At 31.9% G+C, this 26,265-nt stretch overlaps 1 protein-coding gene across 1 annotated transcript in view; it reads left to right on the forward strand.

Moving 5' to 3' along the window:
- LOC125060179 (suppressor of lurcher protein 1) overlaps positions 1–26,265 on the forward strand; it is a 267,859-nt gene that overhangs the window by 78,979 nt on the left and 162,615 nt on the right. The window contains exon 5 of the mRNA XM_047664946.1: positions 13,678–13,904. Within this exon, the coding sequence (XP_047520902.1) occupies positions 13,678–13,904 (227 nt within the window). The remainder of the gene's footprint in view (positions 1–13,677; positions 13,905–26,265) is intronic.

Below are 26,265 nucleotides of genomic sequence, written 5' to 3' on the forward strand. Positions count from 1 at the left end.
AATTAAACGACAATTGAGGTAATAAGTGCCCAAAAGTTCAGAGAAAGGACAGAACATCGTGGTGGAAAGTAATTAAAGAGATAAAAGAACAAATAAGTTCTGCAACAAAAATTTTCTTTAATACTTGCAAATTAGCGTATTTTCGTACGACAACCAGCTTCACCCTTACTTAACTCACAACTGAACTCAACATGACAATTTGATTTATGATACACATAACATGGCTTACATAAAAAGATACATACCTTAATGCTATATAGTGACATCATCGTATAATTAAATTTTATAGTTTCTTGGGACCTTGTATCTTCGGAACCTTGACTCTTGAAAGGGACTCCTTTTAATAAATTTTAGTTATATATATATATTATTTTATTAATTGACAATCAAGCATACTGTTTACAATTTTCTTAACCTACAAAGTAATAATAGAAATAATTAAAATGAAAATCAAAACAAATTTAAAAAGTTTGGTCCCTGTGGCAGTGTACCTTTAACGCTGGCAGCAATTCCTCGCTGTATTGCGATACTTATTCGTTGAGCCAGGAAAGTGCCAGTTCTGGGGTCACTGGTACTATCTACTAGGCGCCAACTTAAATCTTTAATAAGCGCCTGAGCACTTGAACCCCACGGCCCAAGAGTCTCTACTCCAAAGGGAACAAAATCGAAGTTGGAGGAAAGACTCTTATATTTGTGTCGTTTATTATTTTCTGCCTGCTCTGCGGCAAAAGAAAAGTTAGTTTTAGTTATTATATTTTAGGTTAGTTATTGTTTGTTTTTGTTATTTTTCAATTAAATTGATAAAATGTAATTCCTATATTCAAATATAGTGCTATCAGCATATTTGCATGGAGCTGATTAAAACTTACTAGAACGTTCTCTGAAATTTCGAAAGGAATTGATCAAACCAGAATTACGGACTCAATACGAGCTCTTTATTCAGATAACATTACAAATGTACAGCTATTTTGCAAGCACTAATTGAAATCGATACATCCTTTGTCTTGACGTATTGTATTTAATCGTGTGTAACCTCATTTATATTCTGGCTGCATTCCGTAGTGCACTAACAGACTAGTCAAATATTTGCCGCCACTCGATGTACGATATTATGCGGTGACAGGAAATATCAATGTAATTACCATATAATAATTGTTCAATGATTTGGAACGATTATAATATCATATAAATTCGTGAAATTTATTCTTTTATTAGGTAAGAGTATAATTTTATTTTTACATTAGTAAGATATATAAAGATAAAATTGTAATTATCCCTAAACCTAGCATCTAATTAAGTAACACATTTAATATTTACATAATAACTCATTTAAATAAATGTGTCAAAATATTCTTACGCAAGGCTTATGAGCATTAAAAACCTTACATCTAAATGACCTATTTACCAATTTTAACTTTAGTATAAATTAATAAATAAATAAAAACATAAAACGCAAAACGCAAACGCCTTACTTAGGGAGCTGCGTCTGATAATAATACGGTAAAAACCCTTGGAATTTATTCTTTGGTTTTAAATTTGTAGAAAAATCGATACACAGACTCTCCTATAGTTGATGAAACTTATCTCTTTTTATAATCGAGGAGGAGCTAGCAAATAAGTTACCCGTCTTCCACGTTGTCCTCCTTTTCTTGCTCAAATTGTGATTGCGTAAGCTTTCTTCAATGCTCCTTGGACTCTTTTACCAAAATTACTGTCTCGTAAAACAAAAGTACAGCCGAGCATTTAATGACAACAAGACAAGTTCGTAGTAACGAGGACGCAGAGACCTAGCGCGGTTCTGGTACGACAAAAACGCATTGAATTCTATAGTATTTGACATATCAACGTCATATTTACCAAAGACTCTAGACTACCTTTTGAATCTACTGAATCTACCCCCAATCTATCTCTCTAGTTTGTACCCAAAACTAGGTCTTGACGTATGGAACAGAAGGCTGATTGTGAGCCTCCTGCCCGTTTTCCTGTGTACCTACAAAAAAAACAAAAACATTCATTAGTTTTTTTTGACGTGACAGCCGTGAGCCGGCTGCACGCACGAAAAAACATGACTCATGCGGCGTTACCTCGCTCTGAGGCGTTACCTCACTCTGAGGCGTTACCTCGCTCTGAGGCGTTCCATTTAAAATTGACACAATTATATTTATGCGTACAAAAAAATTTAACTTGATCAATTCAATTGTGATTTCCATTAACCTCCTTCGCTATATCCATACAAAATACCTATCAAACAAATAAAATTTAATTTTTGGAGTTTACTCCTTAAGAAACGATTTGAGTTATAAGGCCCGGTACGGAAATTTTATGAGGAGTAAAATCAAGTGTAACACGAAAAGTTGAGGCGTTATGTAGAAAGAGACAAACATATATATCTGTAGGATTGAACGTGTAAAAGAATGAGATGGAATACATTACACAGACTTTTCTATTTTGACGTGACAACGTCTTATAATTCGATGGAGCCGGCTGCACGCACGAAAAAACATGACTCATGCGGCGTTACCTCGCTCTGAGGCGTTACCTCACTCTGAGGCGTTACCTCGCTCTGAGGCGTTCCATTTAAAATTGACACAATTATATTTATGCGTACAAAAAAATTTAACTTGATCAATTCAATTGTGATTTCCATTAACCTCCTTCGCTATATCCATACAAAATACCTATCAAACAAATAAAATTTAATTTTTGGAGTTTACTCCTTAAGAAACGATTTGAGTTATAAGGCCCGGTACGGAAATTTTATGAGGAGTAAAATCAAGTGTAACACGAAAAGTTGAGGCGTTATGTAGAAAGAGACAAACATATATATCTGTAGGATTGAACGTGTAAAAGAATGAGATAGATTAATACATTACACAGACTTTACAGACAACCGATTTTTTGACGTGATAACGTCTTATAATTCGATGGAGCCGGCTGCACGGACGAAAAAACATGACTTATGCGGCGTTACCTCGCTCTGAGGCGTTACCTTGCTCTGAGGCGTTACCTCACTCTGAGGCGTTACCTTTCTTTGAGGCGTTACCTCGCTCTGAGGCGTTCCATTTAAAATTGACATAATTTTACTATATTTATGTGTACAAATAAATGTAACTTGATCAATTCAATTGTGATTTCCACTTACCTCCTTCTCTATATCCATACAAAATACCTATCAAACAAATAAAATTTAATTTTTGGAGTTTACTCCTTAAGAAACGATTTGAGTTATAAGGCCCGGTACGGAAATTTTATGAGGAGTAAAATCAAGTGTAACACGAAAAGTTGAGGCGTTATGTAGAAAGAGACAAACATATATATCTGTAGGATTGAACGTGTAAAAGAATGAGATGGAATACATTACACAGACTTTTCTATTTTTAATTCACGTTTTGACAGCCACGTTACAACATTGTCAGTGTTGACAGGTGTAAAAAATAAAAGTAGTTTGTCTAGCGTGCCACAGAGTTTTGTCAATAGTAATGGTCATTGAAATTAAAACTAAAAAGATTGTTCATTCTTATTCTTCTCTTACTATAAAGGTAACTTTGGTCACAGAAAGAAAATCCTATTTGGGCATAGATGATGTAGGTACGTTTTATTACTACTACAAACATTTTTATTATAAAAACATATATTCTTATAGGTATGTTATCTAAAGCTGGCGGCTTCAACACATTTACACTTTGTGCTTGTGTAGTGTCTGTGAATAAGCGCGAGACGCGATGTCAAACTGAAATACAATCACAAATACATCACGAAAAGACTGTCCGTCTCTCTCGCGCTCGGTCAAGCTTATGAGTATAAAAGAGACAGTTATTGTTTTTCTTTTGCTACTGTTTATGTTGATCTTTACTGTTTTATATTATTATTATTTTATACATGTTGATCTTTTTTCAAACATTACCAGGGCAATCTCGTGAAATGGTGCACAATGTTTTTAATTATTTTAAGCATCTTATTAAAAACAGTTTAATGAAAAAATGTTATATTTAATTTGACATCAGATGCGATTGGGGTTTCTATGAGGAGTATTGAAAGAATAGTTAGTGAAGTAAAAGTGAAGTGTGTTGATCTAGGTGGAGCTTATGTCGAAAAATGAAAAATTATTTACACAAACTACTCTTATACGTTCTTGGTCGGGCTTAGAACTTTTGGATCCACCCTCGTATGCACATAATATTTATATGTACTTGACACATTTTTATTTATTTACAACCCACCCAACCTTACTAAAACCAGAGTAGACTAAAATATATAGCTTGGCAAAAAAGTAATATTTTTAAACATACTGTATAGTGAAATTGCATTAGTGTGAGTACTGTGAACGCGCCAGCTTTCGATAACCGACCTATACCACCTTTAGTATGAAAATATGGTCGACAGCCACAGAACATTATCGCCATCTTTGTTCTGCAGTGCATTTGACACAAGCCGAAACTATAAGCCTGGGACATCAGCTAACACCACAGCTTATAAAGTATGGAAGTCGTTCGTGCCATTTTGTATAGAAATCAAGATTTATTTTAAATAATAGACTCGTTTATTATTATTATTATATTATTTATATTGTTTTGTAACATACTTTATGTAATACGCTTTATTGACGTAATATAAATAATGCGAATAGTTACAGATATATGTTTGTTTCTCTTATCATTTTAGCAGATGCGTTCATTTACCCTTTTTTTTTATTCGATATATCATAATTATCGTTCGTAAGGAGTAAACTCCAATCGTGCGTCGTAGCTGACATACACACACTTTTTTTTTGAAAAATGCAACCATCCCATCAATATTTTTTATGACGTTGTCACGTTCAACTATCGTCAGTAAACCGACTTTACAGACAACCGATTTTTTTTTAATTAGGTTATGGTAAAGCCATAAAGGCCATTTGTCTTAATTAATATTGGCATAAGGTATAAATGCTGCAGACATTCTTTTTAAATTTTAGCTGATAAACATATCTAGTTTGTGGTCACCTTGTTCATGGTATTTGAAATACACAGGACAACTCTCTGTTCTGTGTTCTTATTTTGAAATCATGTGTGAAATCAATGAAACACATGATTTCAAAATAAGAACAGTATCTTGAAATTAGCACACATTTTAAAATTACTCCTTTGTTAGCGGAATATTCTTTACAAACTTGCTCATATTTCATGTATAACGTTTCCTGTTAGAAATCTAATACAGTGTGGGTATTGGTGTAGTGTTTGCAATCCACGCGACGATAGCTTGCATTCGATGCATATTAATGTGTTCGCGCCAAAATTGCCCCAATTTGCACACTACACTCACAAATGAAAAATTGTAACGTATTCGAACTCAATACAAAGTATTGACTTTCATTTGTTTTCCGGGAAAAAAATTCCGGAGATTTTAATTTTGTGTTTATCGAATGCATGTATTGTGTTGCTTATTTGTACTTATGTATTATTTAACCCATGTTCGGATGGGCTTCAATACACAATTACATACAGCTATCTAGTTATATTTATTTAACTAGCTGACCCGGCGAACTTCATTCCACCTAACAGTCTAATAATATCGTGTTAACTTTAGTTAAACTTAATTAAGGAATTCATTAAGTTACATGTTATTTACAGTAATGTTTTATTTCGTTGGTATTAGAGGTTGGTATTGGATGCCAAAAACCGCCATATCGCTCACTTTCGTGACATATTTGCAGATTGATGATTTCATAGACTTTGACTTTCTTATTTCGTCAACAGATGGCATCACATGTTGTTTGCATTCGTAAAATTAATTAATTAATTTATTGATATTCGATAACTTATCTGATATTTTATTATTTAATCTGCTATTCGGAGCGGAGAAGAATCCACCAAAAAAGAGATACCTAACATCGGTCCAGCCAATCTTAGTTATAAGTGGTGTAACTAACACGACTGTTTTATATATTTAGATAAATTACATTGAAAATTATCGGCTCAGAACAATACGAAAGATACCTACTTAGATGATAGGCTTAGTGCATACTAACATAACTATTAGAACTAATATCGTAGTTCTTTGTTCACATATTGTTAGAGAATTTGTACATTAAAACTAACGGAGCTTTATGGCATTTTTTTAATAAAGAATCCACGTCCAATTATCAGGAGGAGCTAAGTGATCAGTAGTTTCAACTGAAAGCGTCATGCGGTAGTCGAGTGTTTAGAATAAAACTACATACTCTACATAACAAGTAAAACCTAGTATCTGTTATCTACTAGCGGTCTATCACGGTATCTAATTCAAAAAATAAATATAGCCTTTGTTACTCGAATACCAGTCGTGGTCTAGTGGCTAATGCGGGCGACGACTCCCAACCCTGAGGTAGTGTTTTTGAATCGCGGCCTTACACTAATAGATTTTTGTTTCTTTAAGCGCATTAAGACTCGTCATGCCTTTAAATCGTCGGCGTGTATCAGGTCAGGCCAATGTAAGTGACAATAAGTGACTATAGTCACATACATTGGGTCACTTACTTGCCTATTAAAAAAATATTATGAACTATAAAACTATAAAAATTTGAAGCCAAGATTTGGAGGTTGTAGTTGGAGGTGTAAAATAAATTGGAAATCACATAAATCTACATTCATAGATGGGAATAATTACTTATGGGTAACACTTGTGAACTATTCTCTTGAAATTGGACTTATATATAACCCTGGCAATACTAATTATAAAAAATTTATAGATACATATGAAATAATGAAGCACAGTTACAGAAACGAAACCGTATCATCGTTTTTGGTGATTTTAATATAGACTTACTTACTAGAAACAGAAATACCACTTTATACAAGAATCTGCTTCAGGGACAAGGTCACAAGCTATTGAATAAAATTGACCCGATGTATTGTACTAGAGAAACCCATACATCAAAGACAATAATTGATCATGTCAGTACAGATTTACTAAATGACAACTTTCACTTATCAATATTGGATTTACCTATGGCTGACCACAAACAGATTTATTTGCAATTAAAAAAAATTAAAACAACTCCGAAGCAGCGAATTCAATATGACGCTATAAATTATGAAAATTTATTCAAAAGTATAGCAGATGTCAACATTAAGAATCCAGGTTTTGAATACACAGTTCTTGATGACTTAATAAAGCAAAACGTTAAAAACAACAAAATAACAAAGACAAAAATTTTAAATGCTCCACGAAATGACTGGATTAATAAGGAAATAATTAATATTATACATGATAGGAATGACCTGTGGAAGAAATACAAAAATAACAGAGACAATTCTCGTATAGAAAATGAATTCCATAAAATAAAAGAGTCTGTAACTAAAGTTATTAAGAAAACTAAGGATAGTTATTATTACAGCCAATTTCTAAAATGCACAAATCCAAAGAAAATGTGGAGTTTATTGAAAGAACTTGCCGCTAACAAAAAGAAAGATACCATTGCTCCCACAAAGCTGAATGTTAATTCATATATGATAACTGATCCCATTCTCATTTGTGAGTCTTTTAATAATTTCTTTTCTACTATTGGGTTAAATCTCACTAATCATCTACGTAATAAACAAAACAATTTCAATCTAACCGTACCAAATAACAACATACAAATTATTTTAAATATTCTTAGACCGTGTACAGCTCAGGAAATTTCCCAAATTATTAACAATCTTGACCCAAACTGTAGTTCAGGTATAGATGGCATCACAACCAAAATCATTAAATGTATTAAAAGTCAGATTCTTGATAACTTAACGTCCTGTCTTAACGAATTACTCAGGGACGGCAAGTTCCCTGATAACTTAAAGATCGCCAAGGTCAGTCCAATATACAAATCTGGGCCCAGAGATGATCCGGGTAACTACAGACCCATCTCGGTATTGCCGGTTATGTCCAAGATATTAGAAAGAGTTTTATACAACAAGTTTTATACAAGTAGTTAAAATTAATGATTGTCAAAGTAAACTCTTACCTATCTCTTGTGGAGTACCACAGGGATCAATATTGGGCCCATTATTGTTTTTAATTTATTTAAATGACATACAACACCTTAACTTGCATGGACAGATAACCTTGTATGCGGATGATACCTGTCTCCTATACACTGGTTCATCTGTGCATGATATAATTTCTCGAGTGCAAAAGGACCTTGACTATCTATACTTGTGGTTTCAATCGAAATTGCTAACTATCAACACTGCTAAAACATCGTACTTAATTTTTAAACCTAAAAATGTTAAAATCCCACCACATTCGCCTATAACAATAAATAATGTACCACTAATTGAAAAGAAAAGTGAAAAATATCTTGGATTATATATTGACAATAACTTAACATGGACAACGCACATAAACCATTTAATAACTAAATTATCTTCTTTAAGAGGTTCCCTTAGACACATAGTTCGAAGCCTTCCTCGTGAAGTTCGTCTTCATATTTATAATTCTTTGGCAAAATCACACCTTCTTTACCTTATTGAAATTTGGGGAGCCGCGACTAAAACTAATATTTCTCACCTTCAAATTGCTCAAAATAAAGTAATTAAATTGCTTTTTCCTTACCCATACTTAACTTCTACACAAAAAATTTACAGTGAAACAAAACTCATGAATATTAAACAATTATTCCAATATAACACCAGCTTACTAATATACAAAATTCTAAACGACCACATACATACTAACATTACCTTTACTAAAATAAGCCAAATTCAGAAGCGCACTTCGCGACGCCCTCACAATCTAGTTATACCGAAGTTTAGAACTAATAACGGTAGAAAAACATTGAGCGTTGGGGGAGTGTTGCGTTACAATAGACTACCACAAAATATAAAAAGTGCAGACAGCCTGGCGATATTTAAACTTAAACTAAAAGACCATCTTCTGAGTGATCCTAATTACCTACGCAAATGACAGTCAACCTACGCAAATGAAACCCAAATTATACTTCGATGATTGATCCTTGACGCTTAAACACGACGTGATAAATTGTATTTTTAGTCTATAAGTCTCATGTAAGTGACCATTGTCTGTAATGAGAAAATAAATGTCTTTAAACCTAATCACATCAGTAATTTTTTGTAAATTTATTGCAAACATGCAAATCTTTCCTTTTTATACAATTAGAAAAGTTATAGGTTTGGCGCAGAAGTTTTTTACTTTAGAACATCGTAATTTCAGTAAGATTGTAATAAGTGGCACTCAAAACGAAATGTGACGACGGGACGCTAAGACATCCTTGACCCGACTCAACTCGTCAAACTAATAAATTTTCTTTCTCATTTGTTTAAAATTTCAATGATGATTATAAAGTTAGCTGTCATAAAATTTGTAAATTATTAGCCAATAATTAAGTTTTGTTTATTATCATCTCTTTATCTTTGATTCATTAGTTAATTTATTTTTACGAAAGAATTGAAATATACATATATGTAATGAATTTCGACGCACCGAAAATATTTAAAACAATGTCGGGTTTGTTTGAACACTTATACTGTGGTAGATGAGAATAAAGTTTTTATTATTCAGGAAAAATTTATTAGGGCCTTTGTAAGCCATGTAGACCATTTTTTTACGAACTCGGTATTTTGACAGTACCAAGTTTATATATCCTTGAAGTAGTTGCTGTAAAAAAACATCAAAAATTGTTCAAAACTTTTAAAGAAACTTGCCTGTATATACCGAGGGATCCATCATGGCTGTGGGTCCTAAATTTTTAAGGCGAGGTGCTTTTATACCATTGTAGTATTTAGACCATAAGTTTGACAATAACTTAACTTATATTTATGTTAATGTTCTTATAATATGACATTGTAAAAATTAATATGCCATTTGCATGCCTGTTTAAGAGTTTATATTTTATTTGACTGTGAGAATTTTTGTAGTTGATCGATCTAATTGTACCACTATCTTGGAAAATAAACGATTTATTATTATTATTATCGAGGACGGCTGGACCCATTTTCATGTGTTTTGTCTTTTTGTATTTATCTTCATCCCGAAAAACACATTTATTGTAAATTTTACGAAAAAAAATCCTATAAACAAGAATTTCATAACTGTCAAACATTTAATGTTCATCCCGTCGATACGGTGAACTCTCCTCTCAAATTAAAGAATGTATTTAAATAAAGATGTCGTATCGAGAAGATATATGCGCAATATAACGATAATGGCATATAATTGATTTTTTAAATGTAGAAGTAATGGAAAACTATTGATATTAATATTAAGGAAAATATATTGATGGTAGTGAACTTAATATTGATTTTGTATTTATACTTTCATTAAATCTTAAATTAAGTTTAGCTAATCTCTAACACGACATTAGTTGGCTGTTACGCGGTACGAAGTTCGCCAGGTCAGCTAATATAAAACGGCTTTTCTACAAAAATTACGATGGGCGACAAGGCAGTCAAAAAATCTTAATCAAAACCTGCTAGCTATAGAAATAAAGCCTAGAACCTCCCTGTAATGACTCGACCAGGCCAACGCTTAATTAGCTGTAGCACACTGATAATGATGCAGTCTCTTTAATTGAATTTCTTATATAATGAAATACCAATCTATCGAATAAATAATCTTGAATGGTATTGATTTAAATGAAAGTTAAAGAAGCGTGAACAGCGGCGAGGCGTTTTATTTACATACTTGAGAGTAATTGAATTTTGAGATATCTTTGGAATTTCTATTTAGGAACGCAATCAAATAAAATATAATTTATTCTTTTCCATTAACATTTTTAGGCTATTGCATAGATTTTATCGCGGGCTTTGAGCACGGCGACCGAATCAAGAAATTCCGTAACGAAAATAAAAACCTAACGCACGAGCGGGACAGAACGCATACTGCGTCTCACATCGGTCTGGCGTGATCGGTGACGTAGCGCAGGAGCGTTAGAGTGGGACAGAACGCATACTGTGTATTCACATCTCTCTGACGAGATCGGTGACGTAGCGTACGCGCGGCCGATGCAGCCGCTACGCGTTAGAATGAGACATATAAGCGTATTAGTCTGAGTCTGGTAGAGTGGTAGATTGAATTAATATCAAAGTAAATAATTATAATTGCATAAGTTAATAAAAAATGCTATGTAATATACTTACCGCGGCAGTCCCCGAGTGCCACACTTTTTTTTTAGTTATTTATAATAATACTAGGGTAAGAGCAGTGTTTGTTTAGTGGCTTCGGCTCAGGGATGAGAGTCGCACGCTGATGCCACTAGGCTAACACTGCAGTACAGCAAGTGCGATATAATAAAATATTTGAACTATTAAAAGTATTCAGAAATTATTACACACATTTTAACCGTTGAATCATCATTCAACAGCATTCTTTCAATAAACCATCGTAAGATGACACTAATGCTTGTTCCTTTAAAATATAGAGCCTTTTAGATTTAAGTTTAGATTTTCGCTAAAGCTTCTTTAACGTAAAAAGTTTTTGTCGTCTTTATACGCTATCGATAATTCTATTTACATTTACTTCTATACCTATATTATGCATATTCCTCAAAAATATTACATAAAAATAACAATTTTTAATTCATATTTTGTATTATAGCGATGATGCTCTTCGATGATTAACGGTTCAAATGTTTTTTTTTTGTATAGAGCGGGGGGCAAACGGGCAGGAGGCTCACCTGATGTTAAGTGATACCGCCGCCCATGGACACTCTCAATGCCAGAGGGCTCGCGAGTGCGTTGCCGGCCTTTTAAGAATTGGTACGCTCTTTTCTTGAAGGACCCTAAGTCGAATTGGTTCGGAAATACTTCTGTGGGCAGCTGGTTCCACATAGTGGTGGTGCGCGGCAAAAACTGCCTTGAAAAACGCTCAGTTGTGAAACGGCGGACGTCGAGGTGATACGGGTGGAATTTCGTATTCTGTCTCGACGTCCAATGATGAAACTCAGCTGCAATCTGAACAACTCCTCTGAACACTCTGGTCAACACAATACCAAAATAATTAACTAAATGTCGAATACATTTAGTTAATTATTTTGGTAGTAGTAGTCTTAAATTTTAACTCCCGATTGTATAACGGATATAATTTGTTCACAGCAAATATTTCCACAAGATCGGTTAACATAAAATACCAGATATTACGAGCGAGTTTAAAATAACAGTTTTAATTACATTAAAATAACTGCGCATAAGCTCTCTCGGTTCAGTAATTCTAAGTTTAAGAGATGCTTACTAAAATTATAACATTATTTTATCAATAACTAGGTAGTAAAAGTTTATATTTTTATTACATTTTTTTAAGGTTTTTAAAATATGGTCTGCCTTTAATCGTCTCATTAAAACCTTTGGTTAGACAAAGTATATCAACAAAGTATCACTTTTATCGCGTCTTTGTAATAATTTTGTATCCAGGTATTATTTTAACAATTTAAATAAGTAAGAAACCTAAAAACTATATCACCCACACACAAACTATATACCTAAAAAAATAAAGCAGTCAATCTTAATTTTTCAATATAATAGTCAAGTAGGTGATCAGCTTGACATTCGCCATCGACTTTTTGGGTCTAAGACAGGTCATATTCCTCACAATATTATCCTTCACCGTTCGTGAGAATGTTAAATGAAATAATATTGTCTATAAGTAAATATAGCGTCAGGATATTTCAACATCTCTTTGACTAAATGCATTTCGCTTCCGTATATCTCCGCATACCATCTTAATACGCTTAATGAGCGTTTATTGCGCCAAATTATGCAGATGAATTATTAAAATACCTTCTATATTTCCCCTTTTAGTGCTGCATTTCTAATTGCATTCGCTCTAGCCTAATTATTGTTTGAAAACGCTAAAAAAATTAAATTCCCTTTTAAATATTTGCTTTACAATTATGTCTTACGTACACCTCTAGACAAAAGTGAAGTAAAATTATGTCATAAATTTTAATATTATCTTAATGAATCAGATCTTACTGGCTTATCACAAAACTGTTTATTGCCGATCATCCCTTATTTTCCTTTCATTGTCTATTTTTAATCCCAAAATACGTTGATTATACGCTGATTTTTAATTCCGCAGAATTGTGACAGCCATAATTTTTTGACATTTCAGAGATTACAAACCTTTTTGGCCGGGCACATTTTTCAATTTCAATACGAGTCAACATCTGACTCTATACAAACATTTTATTTGTTTGTACATATCCATTTTATTAAGTGCGGTGCTCAACATTAAGTGGTTTTACGGCGACTGATAATTACGTCTCTTGTCATCACAAAAAGTAAAAAACGCACAAGTAAAGATAACATTTTTTTAAAAAGGTTTACTAAACCTGGAATTAGTAGGCAGTGATGCCAGCTAAAGAATAAAATAAAGTAATTAAACTTAATTCAATATATTGTTCGTGATATTGAAATATTTGTTATTTTTGTATTAGGTCACTTGAGTAAGTAAATATTAAGATTTACCTTTTTGTATTATATTTTTATATTATTGCCCTAAAATGGGTCAAATTTGTCCCTTTTTCGGTGGAGAACTTTTTTAGTAGCAACATTTATGAAATGTCAGAATTTTACGGAATTAAAAATCAGACTATAGTATAATTCAAGTGCGTTCTTAGGACGAAACCATGAATAGCTCAGAAGAGCTTGCACACAAGTATTTTCTAATAATAGTACTTTAATCTGAACAAAAGCAACTTGATTAGATTAGATTGTGTTTTTTCAGTTGCTCAAGAGGAGACTACATAAAGGTGTACTGGGAAGTGCAAGGTCCTGGGCCACCTGGAGCCATCAATGAAAGGTCGGGTTGGGCAAAGCAACTCTGCGGCGGTCGTGCTGATATCCCGCCCGCCCTGTACTCGCCTGGGCAGTCTTTGGTGCTGGAGTTTCACACAGGAGCTAGGCAGACTAATGCAACCGGCTTCTTGGGAACATTCAGTTTTATAGATAAACGTAAGTACATAGTTTTATTTTCGGGTTTCGTATTAAGTTAATAATTATAAATTACTAGGTCGTATACAAGTTGTATAGTATAAGGTAATATTTCATAAGTAGGTGAACTTATAATAAAACAAAAAACGAAACAATTCAGCATAAATGGTACAATTGATTTCACCGTTATTTACTGTACAGCAATTTGAAAATGGAAACGAAACTGGGCGGTAACTAAGCATTTTTTTAAACAACAAGTGTTCTATTTTTGAAAACAATAAGTTCGAAGTGAAATCTTTCAACTTGTACGATATTTTAAAGGTAAGTACATATTGTTAATTATATTTCAAATTTAGAATAGTAAGCTATTTCAAATTCAAATGTATCTAATTCTATTTCAGTTTTATAAAATATGCGCACATTACCGTCATTTTCAAAGCACACGCAGAAATATTGAATTAATTTATTACTAAACCAATTCAGCGAATCGTAGCTACACCACAAATAGATTTACCGGATAAAATAAACCGGATGATTGCATTTAATTAATATTAGTCGTTAAAGTATTAAATATAATTACAATTGTCAGATCAGAATTTATTTGATTAAAATTATTCTGCGTCATTTTGAATCATTGGTTATATGTAGGTTATTTAGAAAACCATAAAGATATAATTATATATTTAAGCATGCAGTTATTTATTTAAAAAAAGAACAAAAATTCCGACTGAAGACCGAATGAGGCGTTTATGTTGTAATTTTATACTTATTATATTTTGGATTTGATGATGTCTATTAGATATATTAATACTGAATTATCAACCGGCCGCTGTCTGATATAATAATTGATATTGTCCTATCCAATCAAATCACATTAAAAGTCTTAACTTATACAATTTTATCATCAGTCTACAACCTATATGGACATTTAAAGTACTCATTATAAATAAAAATCCACTAGAAATATCTAATAATGAAAGGAACACAGGTCCGTAACAAAAAATATGTCCACGCGTTAGAAGTTATAATAGAAACTTCTTTGGCGAAACAAGATAAAAATCTTTTCAAAAATTTTATCTTTCGAAAACTAGGTATAAATAATATATTGAAAGTTAATTATAACACATTATCTAGTTAAATAAAGTTTATTTAAATGTAATAAAAATATTATTTCTACATAATTAAAGAAATGGAAATTTTAAATTTAAAATGTCAGTCTATGCTAACTTCAGGATGTCGGTTTTTTGTGACGGTGTGCGCGCGCATTGTAACATTGTTGACAGAGCAGTGTTGGCCTTCAGCGTGCGACTCTCATCCCTGAGGTCGTAGGTTCGATTCCCGACTGTGCACCTATGAATTTTCTTTCTATCTGCGCATTTAACATTCGCTCAAACGGTGAAGGAAAACATCGTGTGGAAACCGTTCTGTTAGATCCAAAAAGTCGACGACGTGTGTCAGGCATAGGAGGCAGATAGATGGAAAATGATCATGTAACAGATACAGAAATCTGAGGCCCAGACCTAAAAAAGGTTGTAGCGCCACTGTTTTTTTTAAAGATACAGTTCATAACTTAAATATTATTAGATCAAAGTATATATTTGACCTATTCAATATAATACAATAGTATATTATCCAACACAAAAAGCCAGCTTGGGCACATGCTACAAACACAAAAATACTACTCCTCCAATCTCTTAACCCCTCGTAACCTATATTCAAAACTGCGAAAGTCACGCCCCAAATTCCTCACCATGGTGATAGTAAGATGTCTATAAATCTATCAAAGGGATTTCAGTTGTGTCAGTACGTGTTTGATGTTGGTCCCGCATTGGTGTTAAACCAGGGATCAACGCTTTAGACCCAAGCTTATCTTTATACCCATCAGTAGTGATCAATTTAAATACATTGACAATAAATACTTAAACGTAGAAGCGGTGTTCGAATCAGTATTAGATCATTATCTGTATGAATATGAGGCACTGAATAACTTTTCCCTGTGTCGCAATTACCACTAGCCACGGTGATGTATATCGCGAGACACCCTAAATACCGAAAATCGATGACGTATCAGGCCCTGATCACCCATTTGCCTATCAATGAAGTCGCAAGAGTGTATTTTGTATTGGGCTATTGAGGGACTTTATACACACAAAAAGGAACATAGAAATATAACACTTCTTTGGACATAAAAGTATCCGTAACTAACATTAATTAAATATAATTATTTTCCTCATTAGTACGAAGTAAAGTTGCTCTGAAGAATGGGGCATACACATTTCCCTATGCTTCTTACAAGCTAAGCAGCTATGCTTTTTAACTGAAGTCGAACGACCTACAAACGTGGATTTATGGTATTACCGTATTTGTTACAACGGTAATAATTTCTGAACTGATAAAAATGTATTAACAATTTGTAACCACACCTAAATACCACGATCCACACAAACTCTCTAATTGTCATGTAAATAAAAAACTTGAATAGAAAGTTACTAAAGAGACTTCAATTATACATTACCATATCGTATATGAAGTTATTTAAATTTAACAAATCTGTGGTGCTACAACCTTTTTTAGTTCTCAGATTTCTATATTAGTTTCATGATCATTTGTCAATCTAATAAGCAAGTAGGTGTAGCCTCCTGTGACTGATACACGCTGTCAATTTTTTGAGCCTTAGACAAGCTGGTTTCCTTACGATGTTTTCCTTCACCGTTCGAGCGAATTTTAAATGTGCACATAGAAAGAAAGTCCATTGATGCTTTAGGTATGAGAGTCGCACGCTGAAGCCACTAGGCCAATACTGCTAATATGTAGGTATTTATTTAAAATAAATCTTCAAAAGTATCCAAATTAAGGCCGAATGTCGTCAAGTAGCCTAAAAGTATTGGGGCATCAATGTCACAAATAGCCTCTAAAGTCAAACATTCCTATCCGCTTTGTCGGCGCTCATAGGCATTTCACGTGTCAATGCACGCTTGATTTTATCTATCCTTTGTCTAAAACACGTGAGCCGATAAAATGTCGATCGTAAAGGATCAAAATCGGTGGATGAAAATGTGCCCCATATTGTATTCGATGAAAACGATGGGCACAATCGTCTAGCGAATCGCGGATTCATCTTCTGATGACTTGGCACTTTTTTAAGGCCACAGGTGATAATGTAATTCAAAAGACAAAACGGTACGCTTTATTGTGAATGGCTGGAATGACGTGTTTCTGTCTACAAAGTTTATTTTCGAAAAATGTTGGACATTTCCTGCAAATTTCATGAATTCCTTCTATGGGCTTGAAGTCATTAAGAAAAAAAAACAAAGTAAGAATTTAAATATTCCTTAATTTTTAGTAAATTAAATACATGTCAGTATACCTACTATCGTAATATAATCATTACGTTGAGGCGTTACATGCAACGACATAAACTCTCCATAATTATGTAAATTTTCCGATTACTATACTTTGAGTAACGCAAACTGATTCCTCTTTTGGATAAGATGTTTTCAACTATAACTTATTCTCATCCTTCAAAACTGTTGTTACTACCTTAAATAATTATATCACTTACAATACTTAGTGACTTAAGTATTGTAAGTGATATAATTATTAATTCGCCTAACACGTTCTCAGTTTCAGATTGGTATTTCAAAAAAAATAACAAATTATTACACGCTTTATATTAGCTTCACCTGTATGTATGTATGTATGTATGTAACCGACTCCTTCGGACTCGATTTTGACCCACTTTTCACGGACAGATTTAATTCAAACTTTGCGCACCTGTCAAAGATCGATGACAATGCAATATTCCGAAAAAAAAATGAAAAAAATAAAAAAAAATTAACTAAAAAATAAAAAAAAATTAACTAAAAAATAAAAAATAAATAATAGTTAAAAAAAACTAAAAAACACGCTTTTAAAGCACATCAAACTAAAAAGTGAAAAATAATTCCTAATTTAGGCTGAAAATGGTAATGAACAAAAAATACTGGTATTATTGTGAAAAAGCGTGGGGCGCTCTGTGCCATATTTTTCGTCTATAGAGCAACCCACGCTTTTTCATTATTTATTTTTGTTCCACCCCTTACCGTTCCTCTTAATAACTTTTGATTAAATTTAAATCGATACTATGAAAAGTTTGATATACCTTATTGTCCATACACCGCATCCAATACCAAATACCACAAATTAAATGTCACAAACAAAGTATCCCCACTGGAATTCCATAATTAGTGAATTAAATTCGAAATTACACAATTCACAAGAGTCCACGGATTCCAATTATAATGTAATTATGTTACTAAATATTCTATCTAACGTTCACACGTTAGGTAATACACACATAAAAAATATATATACATTCATTTGTATTTCATAGTATTTTGGTTGCATTGTGGATGATTTGTAATCGTTTTTGGTGTTATTAACTAAATAACAGACATATTTTTATAAACATTTTAATATCCAAACATTAACAATATAGCATTAACATGTATAACATTAACAAGGTCACGAAATTTTTTATCTCTTATTATCGCATTTTAAATTAACTTTTAAAAAATTCCATTAATTAAATGTTCAAATAATTACACGCTTATTGGTGTGTAGAATATTAGCATAAGCAATTATATAAAAATGTTGTTTTGTATGAAAACCTCTTCCATAACAGAGTAGATTACTTACTAAATAGTCTAGTCGACAAGTTGAAAATGGAACAAAATAGAGATACTACTCCTAAAATTATGTGCGATAGCTCATTGGATCCGGAATGACGTCTAGAAAAATGTGCTAAAAGCGTGTATTAGCACATAAAAAATTGCAAAAGTTATAGACCATTAAAGATGAAAAAATAATGGCATTTAGTTTATTGCCAATATTTAATAAACTATTAATATTTAAGAAATTTCAAATAAAGATTCTGAAAGAAGAGGAAATTTCCAATAAAAAACTCTTGACTCCCAGAACTCTATCTCCATTATTTATAATGTTAATTTAACGCTGAAAATAGGTCTGCCGGTGACATTTTTAGGATTCGCGCGTGGCGTCAAAAGCGACTACGGCACATTAATTAATTTATTTAAGGTATTGAATATTTTTTTTTAAATTTGAAAAAATTATGGTGTGTTTTGAACACTATAATTAATTTATTCCCGTTGAAAATTTTACTTAAAGTTAATTTTTCAACAAGTTAAATAATTGTTAACTAACGAAATTTTCTCGAACGACCGTCTTAATTGTAAGTGAAAAAAAATGTTTAAATAATGGTCGTAAAAATATTTCGCTTCGTAGAGCCTTTCTTACATACATACTTAACAAGATCGTGCCATAAAAGTTAAAAAAATATTTATACTTTGTTTATAACAATTTTTTTACTTAAACAAAAACTTAAAAATCCATGTAATGATGTTAAAAAAATTTTTTTTTTCTCAATCATCATATAATCGTTTTTTTATTAATACAAGATATTTATTGATTTGCAAAAAAAAAAATTCCCGCCATTTGTTGATAATTTTTTTTTAAACAAATTGATTAAATCAATATTTTAAAAAAAAATTTTAACACAACTTTATTACATTAAAATTTTTATGATTTTAAAAAAAAAAATTTTTCCTTAATAACAATTTTTAATTGTTTATAATCGTTTTTTTTTAATTTTCTATTGTTTAAATAATTAGTTAAGAATTTTTTTTTTCTTAAAAATCATAATTGACAGTTTTCTATAAAGTAACAGAAAAAAAAATTTTTTTTATCAACAATTCTATTGTTTATTAACTTACCAATTTGTTATAAACAAATATTCAACTTTTGTTTATTTTTTTTCTAAAACTTCTAAAATTAACAAAAACAACGATATATAACAAAGTATAGAAAAAAAAAATTTAAATTTTAAATAAAAGTAATATTCATGATAATCAAAAAATTTACAAAAAAAATTTTTCTATACTTTGTTATATATGGTTGTTTTTGTTAATTTTAGAAGTTTTAGAAAAAAAATAAACAAAAGTTGAATATTTGTTTATAACAAATTGGTAAGTTAATAAACAATAGAATTGTTGATAAAAAAAATTTTTTTTTCTGTTACTTTATAGAAAACTGTCAATTATGATTTTTAAGAAAAAAAAATTCTTAACTAATTATTTAAACAATAGAAAATTAAAAAAAACGATTATAAACAATTAAAAATTGTTATTAAGGAAAATTTTTTTTTTTTAAATCATAAAAATTTTAATGTAATAAAGTTGTGTTAAATTTTTTTTTTTAAATATTGATTTAATCAATTTGTTTAAAAAAAAATTATCAACAAATGGCGGGAATTTTTTTTTTTGCAAATCAATAAATATCTTGTATTAATAAAAAAACGATTATATGATGATTGAGAAAAAAAAATTTTTTTTTAACATCATTACATGGATTTTTAAGTTTTTGTTTAAGTAAAAAAATTGTTATAAACAAAGTATAAATATTTTTTTAACTTTTATGGTACGATCTTGTTAAGTATGTATGTAAGAAAGGCTCTACGAAGCGAAATATTTTTACGACCATTATTTAAACATTTTTTTTCACTTACAATTAAGACGGTCGTTCGAGAAAATTTCGTTAGTTAACAATTATTTAACTTGTTGAAAAATTAACTTTAAGTAAAATTTTCAACGGGAATAAATTAATTATAGTGTTCAAAACACACCATAATTTTTTCAAATTTAAAAAAAAATATTCAATACCTTAAATAAATTAATTAATGTGCCGTAGTCGCTTTTGACGCCACGCGCGAATCCTAAAAATGTCACCGGCAGACCTATTTTCAGCGTTAAATTAACATTATAAATAATGGAGATAGAGTTCTGGGAGTCAAGAGTTTTTTATTGGAAATTTCCTCTTCTTTCAGAATCTTTATTTGAAATTTCTTAAATATTAATAGTTTATTAAATATTGGCAAAAAACTAAATGCCATTATTTTTTCATCTTTAATGGTCTATAACTTTTGCAATTTTTTATGTGCTAATACACGCTTTTAGCACATTTTTCTAGACGTCATTCCGGATCCAATGAGCTATCGCACATAATTTTAGGAGTAGTATCTCTATTTTGTTCCATTTTCAACTTGTCGACTAGACTAAAAGGAATTAACCCCGCAGGGCCTATACTATTTTGGCGTATAAATAGAATTGTCATTGCAAAAACGCGTCTGTTGATTACGACAATAAGTTATGTAATCCTAAGGAGAACCTTAATCTTGCGAACAATCGACAAATATCTTTTTACTAAATTAAATAATTACATCGAAACAATAGCCAGATGTATTTGGCCTCTTTAAAAGGAAACCCAATTCCTACAATGTACATTCCAAATCTTAGCTTTAAAAGTTGAAAATTCTATAAAATCTCTTGCTAGGGAAATCTTGTTAACTGAGCATTTTATAAGCACATTGTCTACCGTCCCTACTGACTTCTGTAAAATTTATTTAAAATGTAAACCAGGTAGTGTATTTCATTTTTTTTATGTCAGATAAATTATCTTTTTTGATAATTTTCTTAATTTATGCCTCAAATAAAGAAAATCATCAAACATTTGCTGTCAATACCCAACAGTTTTACAACTATTCTAGAACTCTTTTACAACGATACTTCATTGGTAGAAAGGACGTGAGAAGAAATTACAAATAATGATAAAGTTGATACAATCATAAAAAATCTAATTATTTTATGTCTGAAGTAAACGAACATGTTTTAATAATTACTTCTGTAAAAGTTTATTATAAACTGTTTGCTCTTTCTATCTTCTAATAAAATATTGATATGTTTGTCAATTCTATGCGTTTTATATAAACAATGCTTTTCAATGGTGAAGCAATATATAATATTGGTTCATCTATTCTATTGATTAGTGAACCAATCTACCTCACCTTGCTACTTTATTATAAAACTTAGACTAAGGAGACATGATGACAACGTTTTACATAAATACAATTTCGTTAACGGGTATTAACATGGTTTTAAGAGATTATTTACTGTTATAACCCTGAAATATTCGACTTGTGATAAATTCTCATTTCTGTAACAAAAGATTTTATTAGAGATACGGTATTCACGTTTGTTTGTTTTATAAGGACGTGAACATAACCTCTAATTTGGACAAATATATTATAAATAGTTGTAATATGTTGTAATGGTTGCAGGTTTGTATTTTTTTTAATCTTTGTCGATTTAAAAGAGTGGCGGAGATTTTTTTCCCAGTTTATTCTACTCTTCCGTTCTACGTCCTTTATTTGAGAACAGCCCTGTGATTCTGTAACTCACTTCACGAACTCACACAGCGGTTTTCGCATCGGCGGTCGCTCTCAAATCAGTCGTGAAGCAGTCATTTTATGATTTGGCATTCTGAAAAGGTGGGAGCTTGTACTTTATTGTTTATCAGAATGCCAAATCATAAAATGACTGCTTCACGACTGATTTGAGAGAGACCGCCGATGCGAAAACCGCTGTGTGAGTTCGTGAAGTGAGTTACAGAATCACAGGGCTGCCCTGCGATTCTGTAACTCACTTTTCGAACTCACACAGCGGTTTTCATCATAAAATGACTGCTTCACGACTGATTTGAGAGCGACCGCCGATGCGAAAACCGCTGTGTGAGTTCGAAAAGTGAGTTACAGAATCGCAGGGCTGGCAGTTGATGTAAATTTACAAACAATATTTTTTTTACAGTCGTTCATAACTAAACATTGAGATTGAAATTTTATTTCGATTGATTTGAAAACTTATACCACATTTTGCCGTAATAAAATTTGTATCTAAGACAACCGTTGGTATACAATAAAGAAACATTAATGGATTATTGAAAGAATTATCGTGGAGTAAACTCGCGGTCAAATAATACGAATAGCAATTGCCAGTTACAAATTAGCTCGCAGTTCTAAATCCGAGGTTTAACGGATTTCATTTAGACCAAAACCCCAAAACTGAGTTCAACCCAATTTTGCCAACCGTTCAGTTCCAATGTTTATGTAAACTAAACTAAAACTTGTCACAAGCACACGTTTAATACACCTATATTCTCATTGAGGCATGTATTTTAATAATTTAAGTTTGGATTAATATAAATATTTTCAATGTTTATGTTTGCAATGCTTGTGGCGGCGTCCATGCGTCGGGTTGTCTCTCTCCCTAAAATATGGCGAGGGGCCGATGGCTGGCCATGCGACATACTCGTGAACGGGTGCTACTTGTGGTGACTGGTCGGACTTGAATTCGTGTATGCGGTGATGTTAGTTATTTCGACTATGTATTTGCGTGTTGTTTCCACAAGAATGTAAGTGCGTGAGCCTATTTCACCATGCCTCCTGCTGATAGATTACAAATCTTTGTTTTTAATTTATTTTATTATTATTAATTGGGACTTAAGATGTCATGTGGTGTAATGGTTGCAGCGCCTTACAAACATTGTGTAAAACAAAAAACTTATTAAAGGCGATTAAAGAGAGAGAAGAGTGGCGGAGAGTTTATTCGCACTTCTTCTCTTCCGTTCTACGCCCTTGATTTGAGAACTGTCAGTAAATATAAAATTAGAAGCTTATGATATATATTAATTTTTTGACATTCATAAGTATACATTTCGTTACCTATATGAATAAATAATTTAAAATTTGAATTTGAATATTCTTCTATAGTGTTCTTTCTTACTTTGGTCAAATCGCCCATCACCAACCAGATAACCTAGACAAGCTGGTTGTCGCCGCCAAGGTGCTTACACCTTGCCGACTTAATGTTAATGTTAAAGGCCGCATGGCAGATCGCTAACCCGCTGGTGTGACCAAGTCACGATTCTCACGGCTCTCTGCGCAGTTGCGCTGAGGGAAGCTACAAACCGAACAAAGTGGAGAGATATCACTTGCAGAGTAGCAGGCACCTCCCATTGACACGAACTTCAGCAATGAAAAATACGACTGAGAAGATTCTTCTGTTACTTAATAAAATGGAGCCGCATTATACCTTTAAACAAATGACAGAGAAAGAAAGAAGATTAGTCAGGGACAGGAACTAATTGTAACAAAGCAGCAACGAGAACCTGAACAATAGATCCATAAGTGGATCGCCAAATCAAGTAAACTACTGGTATCAACGGTTTTGGACAGATTTCACTTTAACGTTAATCATAAGCACCTGACAGTATTGCTTCGACTTATATTTTCAACCCATAGGCGTGATAATCCTTCCTGAAAAGCATTAAACGACGATTAATGTAAATAATATAATAAATTCTGTGCGTTAAATAATATTTTTCTTAAACAAAATGTTTGAATCCGTAGAGTACTCGCGTCAACCAAACAGTATTACTTCTTATGCTTTTGATTTTTTTCTGTGATGTCAATTCGGGATCACGTTTCAAACATTAAGTTTTTGTGTCCTGTATTTAATTCAATAGAACATTCAGCCGTTAAAACATTATTTTAATGTGTAAATGTCGACATTAAAGGCTAAATATAACTTTCTTTAAAAAGAGATGAAAGAGAAAAGAAGGTTTTAAAACGAATCCGTTAGGAATTTATTTTTTTAGTACACCACATTTCTTTGTGAATGTAACCCTCACCACGCTTAGTAAAAAATAACCAGGCAAAAATTAATAATTGCTAATGCGATAAATTCTTATTACATAACCCTGCGATGAAATATTTAATGAAGACAGTATTATTAAATATTTAACTGCATTTTAAATCTAGGCTAAAAACCTACTTTCCTTGACATTTCTCCGACATCTTATAATTTATTCTAAAAGAAAAACCGGAAGGATTGAATAAGATTTTACCTGATCTGAAATTCAGTAAGACTCTTATAACCCAAGTTAAATTTCACTGTATTGACATTATTTAACTATTTTTTACTGTAAACTAATTTATTTAGTAAATAGTTATATATCCCCGTATGTGTCCACCATAAGATTATATATATATATATATGCCCCCGCGTATCTACACCATATGATCTTTATAGAACATTTTATTTATTGAGTTGGTATTCGCACCTTTATTTTAATCTTCATTTACAGGGACTCGGTCGCTTTGCCTTTTTTTATATCGAATTAAGTGTCAGTCTAAAGTCTAAACCAAGGCAACCTTTCTGATGGGTTGGGTCGCAAAATCCATTACGCCTGTAGTGCAAACCGCGCTACTTTAAGAGGCAACTGAAATCCTTTTCACATTCTACAACTTCTATTTGCTACTTACTTCTTCTTTTCTACTTAATTGCTCAATTTCTATTTGTGAAAAAAATCACATACTGCTAAATCTAGAGCAATCTTCAATACTTTAATGACAGATTATTGAGATTAATTAAAGTACTTTTATTTTATTAATTAAAGACAAAATCTCATTTATGTTATATGCCCCTATAACAAGTGTATTCCAACTTCAAAATTCTTAATGAGTTCCGCCTTCCCGCGCTACAAAGCCTTCACGTATCAGCCTATAGATTAGCGAGCAGGAAATTACGTACCAACTTAGCGGTGAAACTCTATGAAAGAGGTATGCATTGTAATCGAGCTAAGCTCAACGTTACATTACGTATATCAACTTATTAGTTTTCAACTAAATATCAACGAATTATAATATGAGGTGAGGATTCCAAATTATTATTATTAGAGAAACCCAGAAACAAATCACGCGCGTACAAAAATAGTGCGTAAAGCGCTACCGTCGAATGCGTTCAATATAGTTCGTATAACCTTTTTGGTTGTTAGACATCTTTGTTGAGTTGAATCTGTGGAAATTGATCATCATAATCATTTCATTATTTTATTTGAAATTATAAAATTATCCGTAGCTTTACAAAACTATAAATTACTAACATCAAATTTTAATTAACCCGTGAAAAACTTTCTTAAGCTTAAGTGTATTTTACTTTTAATAATTATTTTTAATAGAATAAAGTAAGTTTATTTCTGTTTTAATATAGATTAAAATTAGGTTACAAGTTTAACTATGTATTAATGGCATTTCGAAAAAGTGAAGAACTGGTTCAAAGCAAGCAGCTGGTCATACATAATTTGAGGAAAATACACCCCTTTGTATAAGGCACATAATTTTATAACGAACTTAATATTCCTTTCACCATACATTCAATCATTGTCACTGTTGACGTTAAAGTAATCTTCAGACAGAGATGTATAACACGGCTCCAGGTGTCGGGAATCCTTAACAAACATTTGTCTAGGCTAACTGAAAGAAACACGATCATACGATAGGGAATTCTATCACCTTCTCATAAAATACACATTACTATGGCATTTATTATGCCTGCCAACAAGATCATAGTTCGCTTTGAGAAGAATTTTGTAAAGAAAACAGCGTTGATTGGAGGCGACCCGTATTTGATGAAATAACACGCTTGATGTTTTC

This window comes from Pieris napi, chromosome 21 (genome assembly GCF_905475465.1).
Source record: "Pieris napi chromosome 21, ilPieNapi1.2, whole genome shotgun sequence".
Classification (NCBI taxonomy): domain Eukaryota; kingdom Metazoa; phylum Arthropoda; class Insecta; order Lepidoptera; family Pieridae; genus Pieris; species Pieris napi.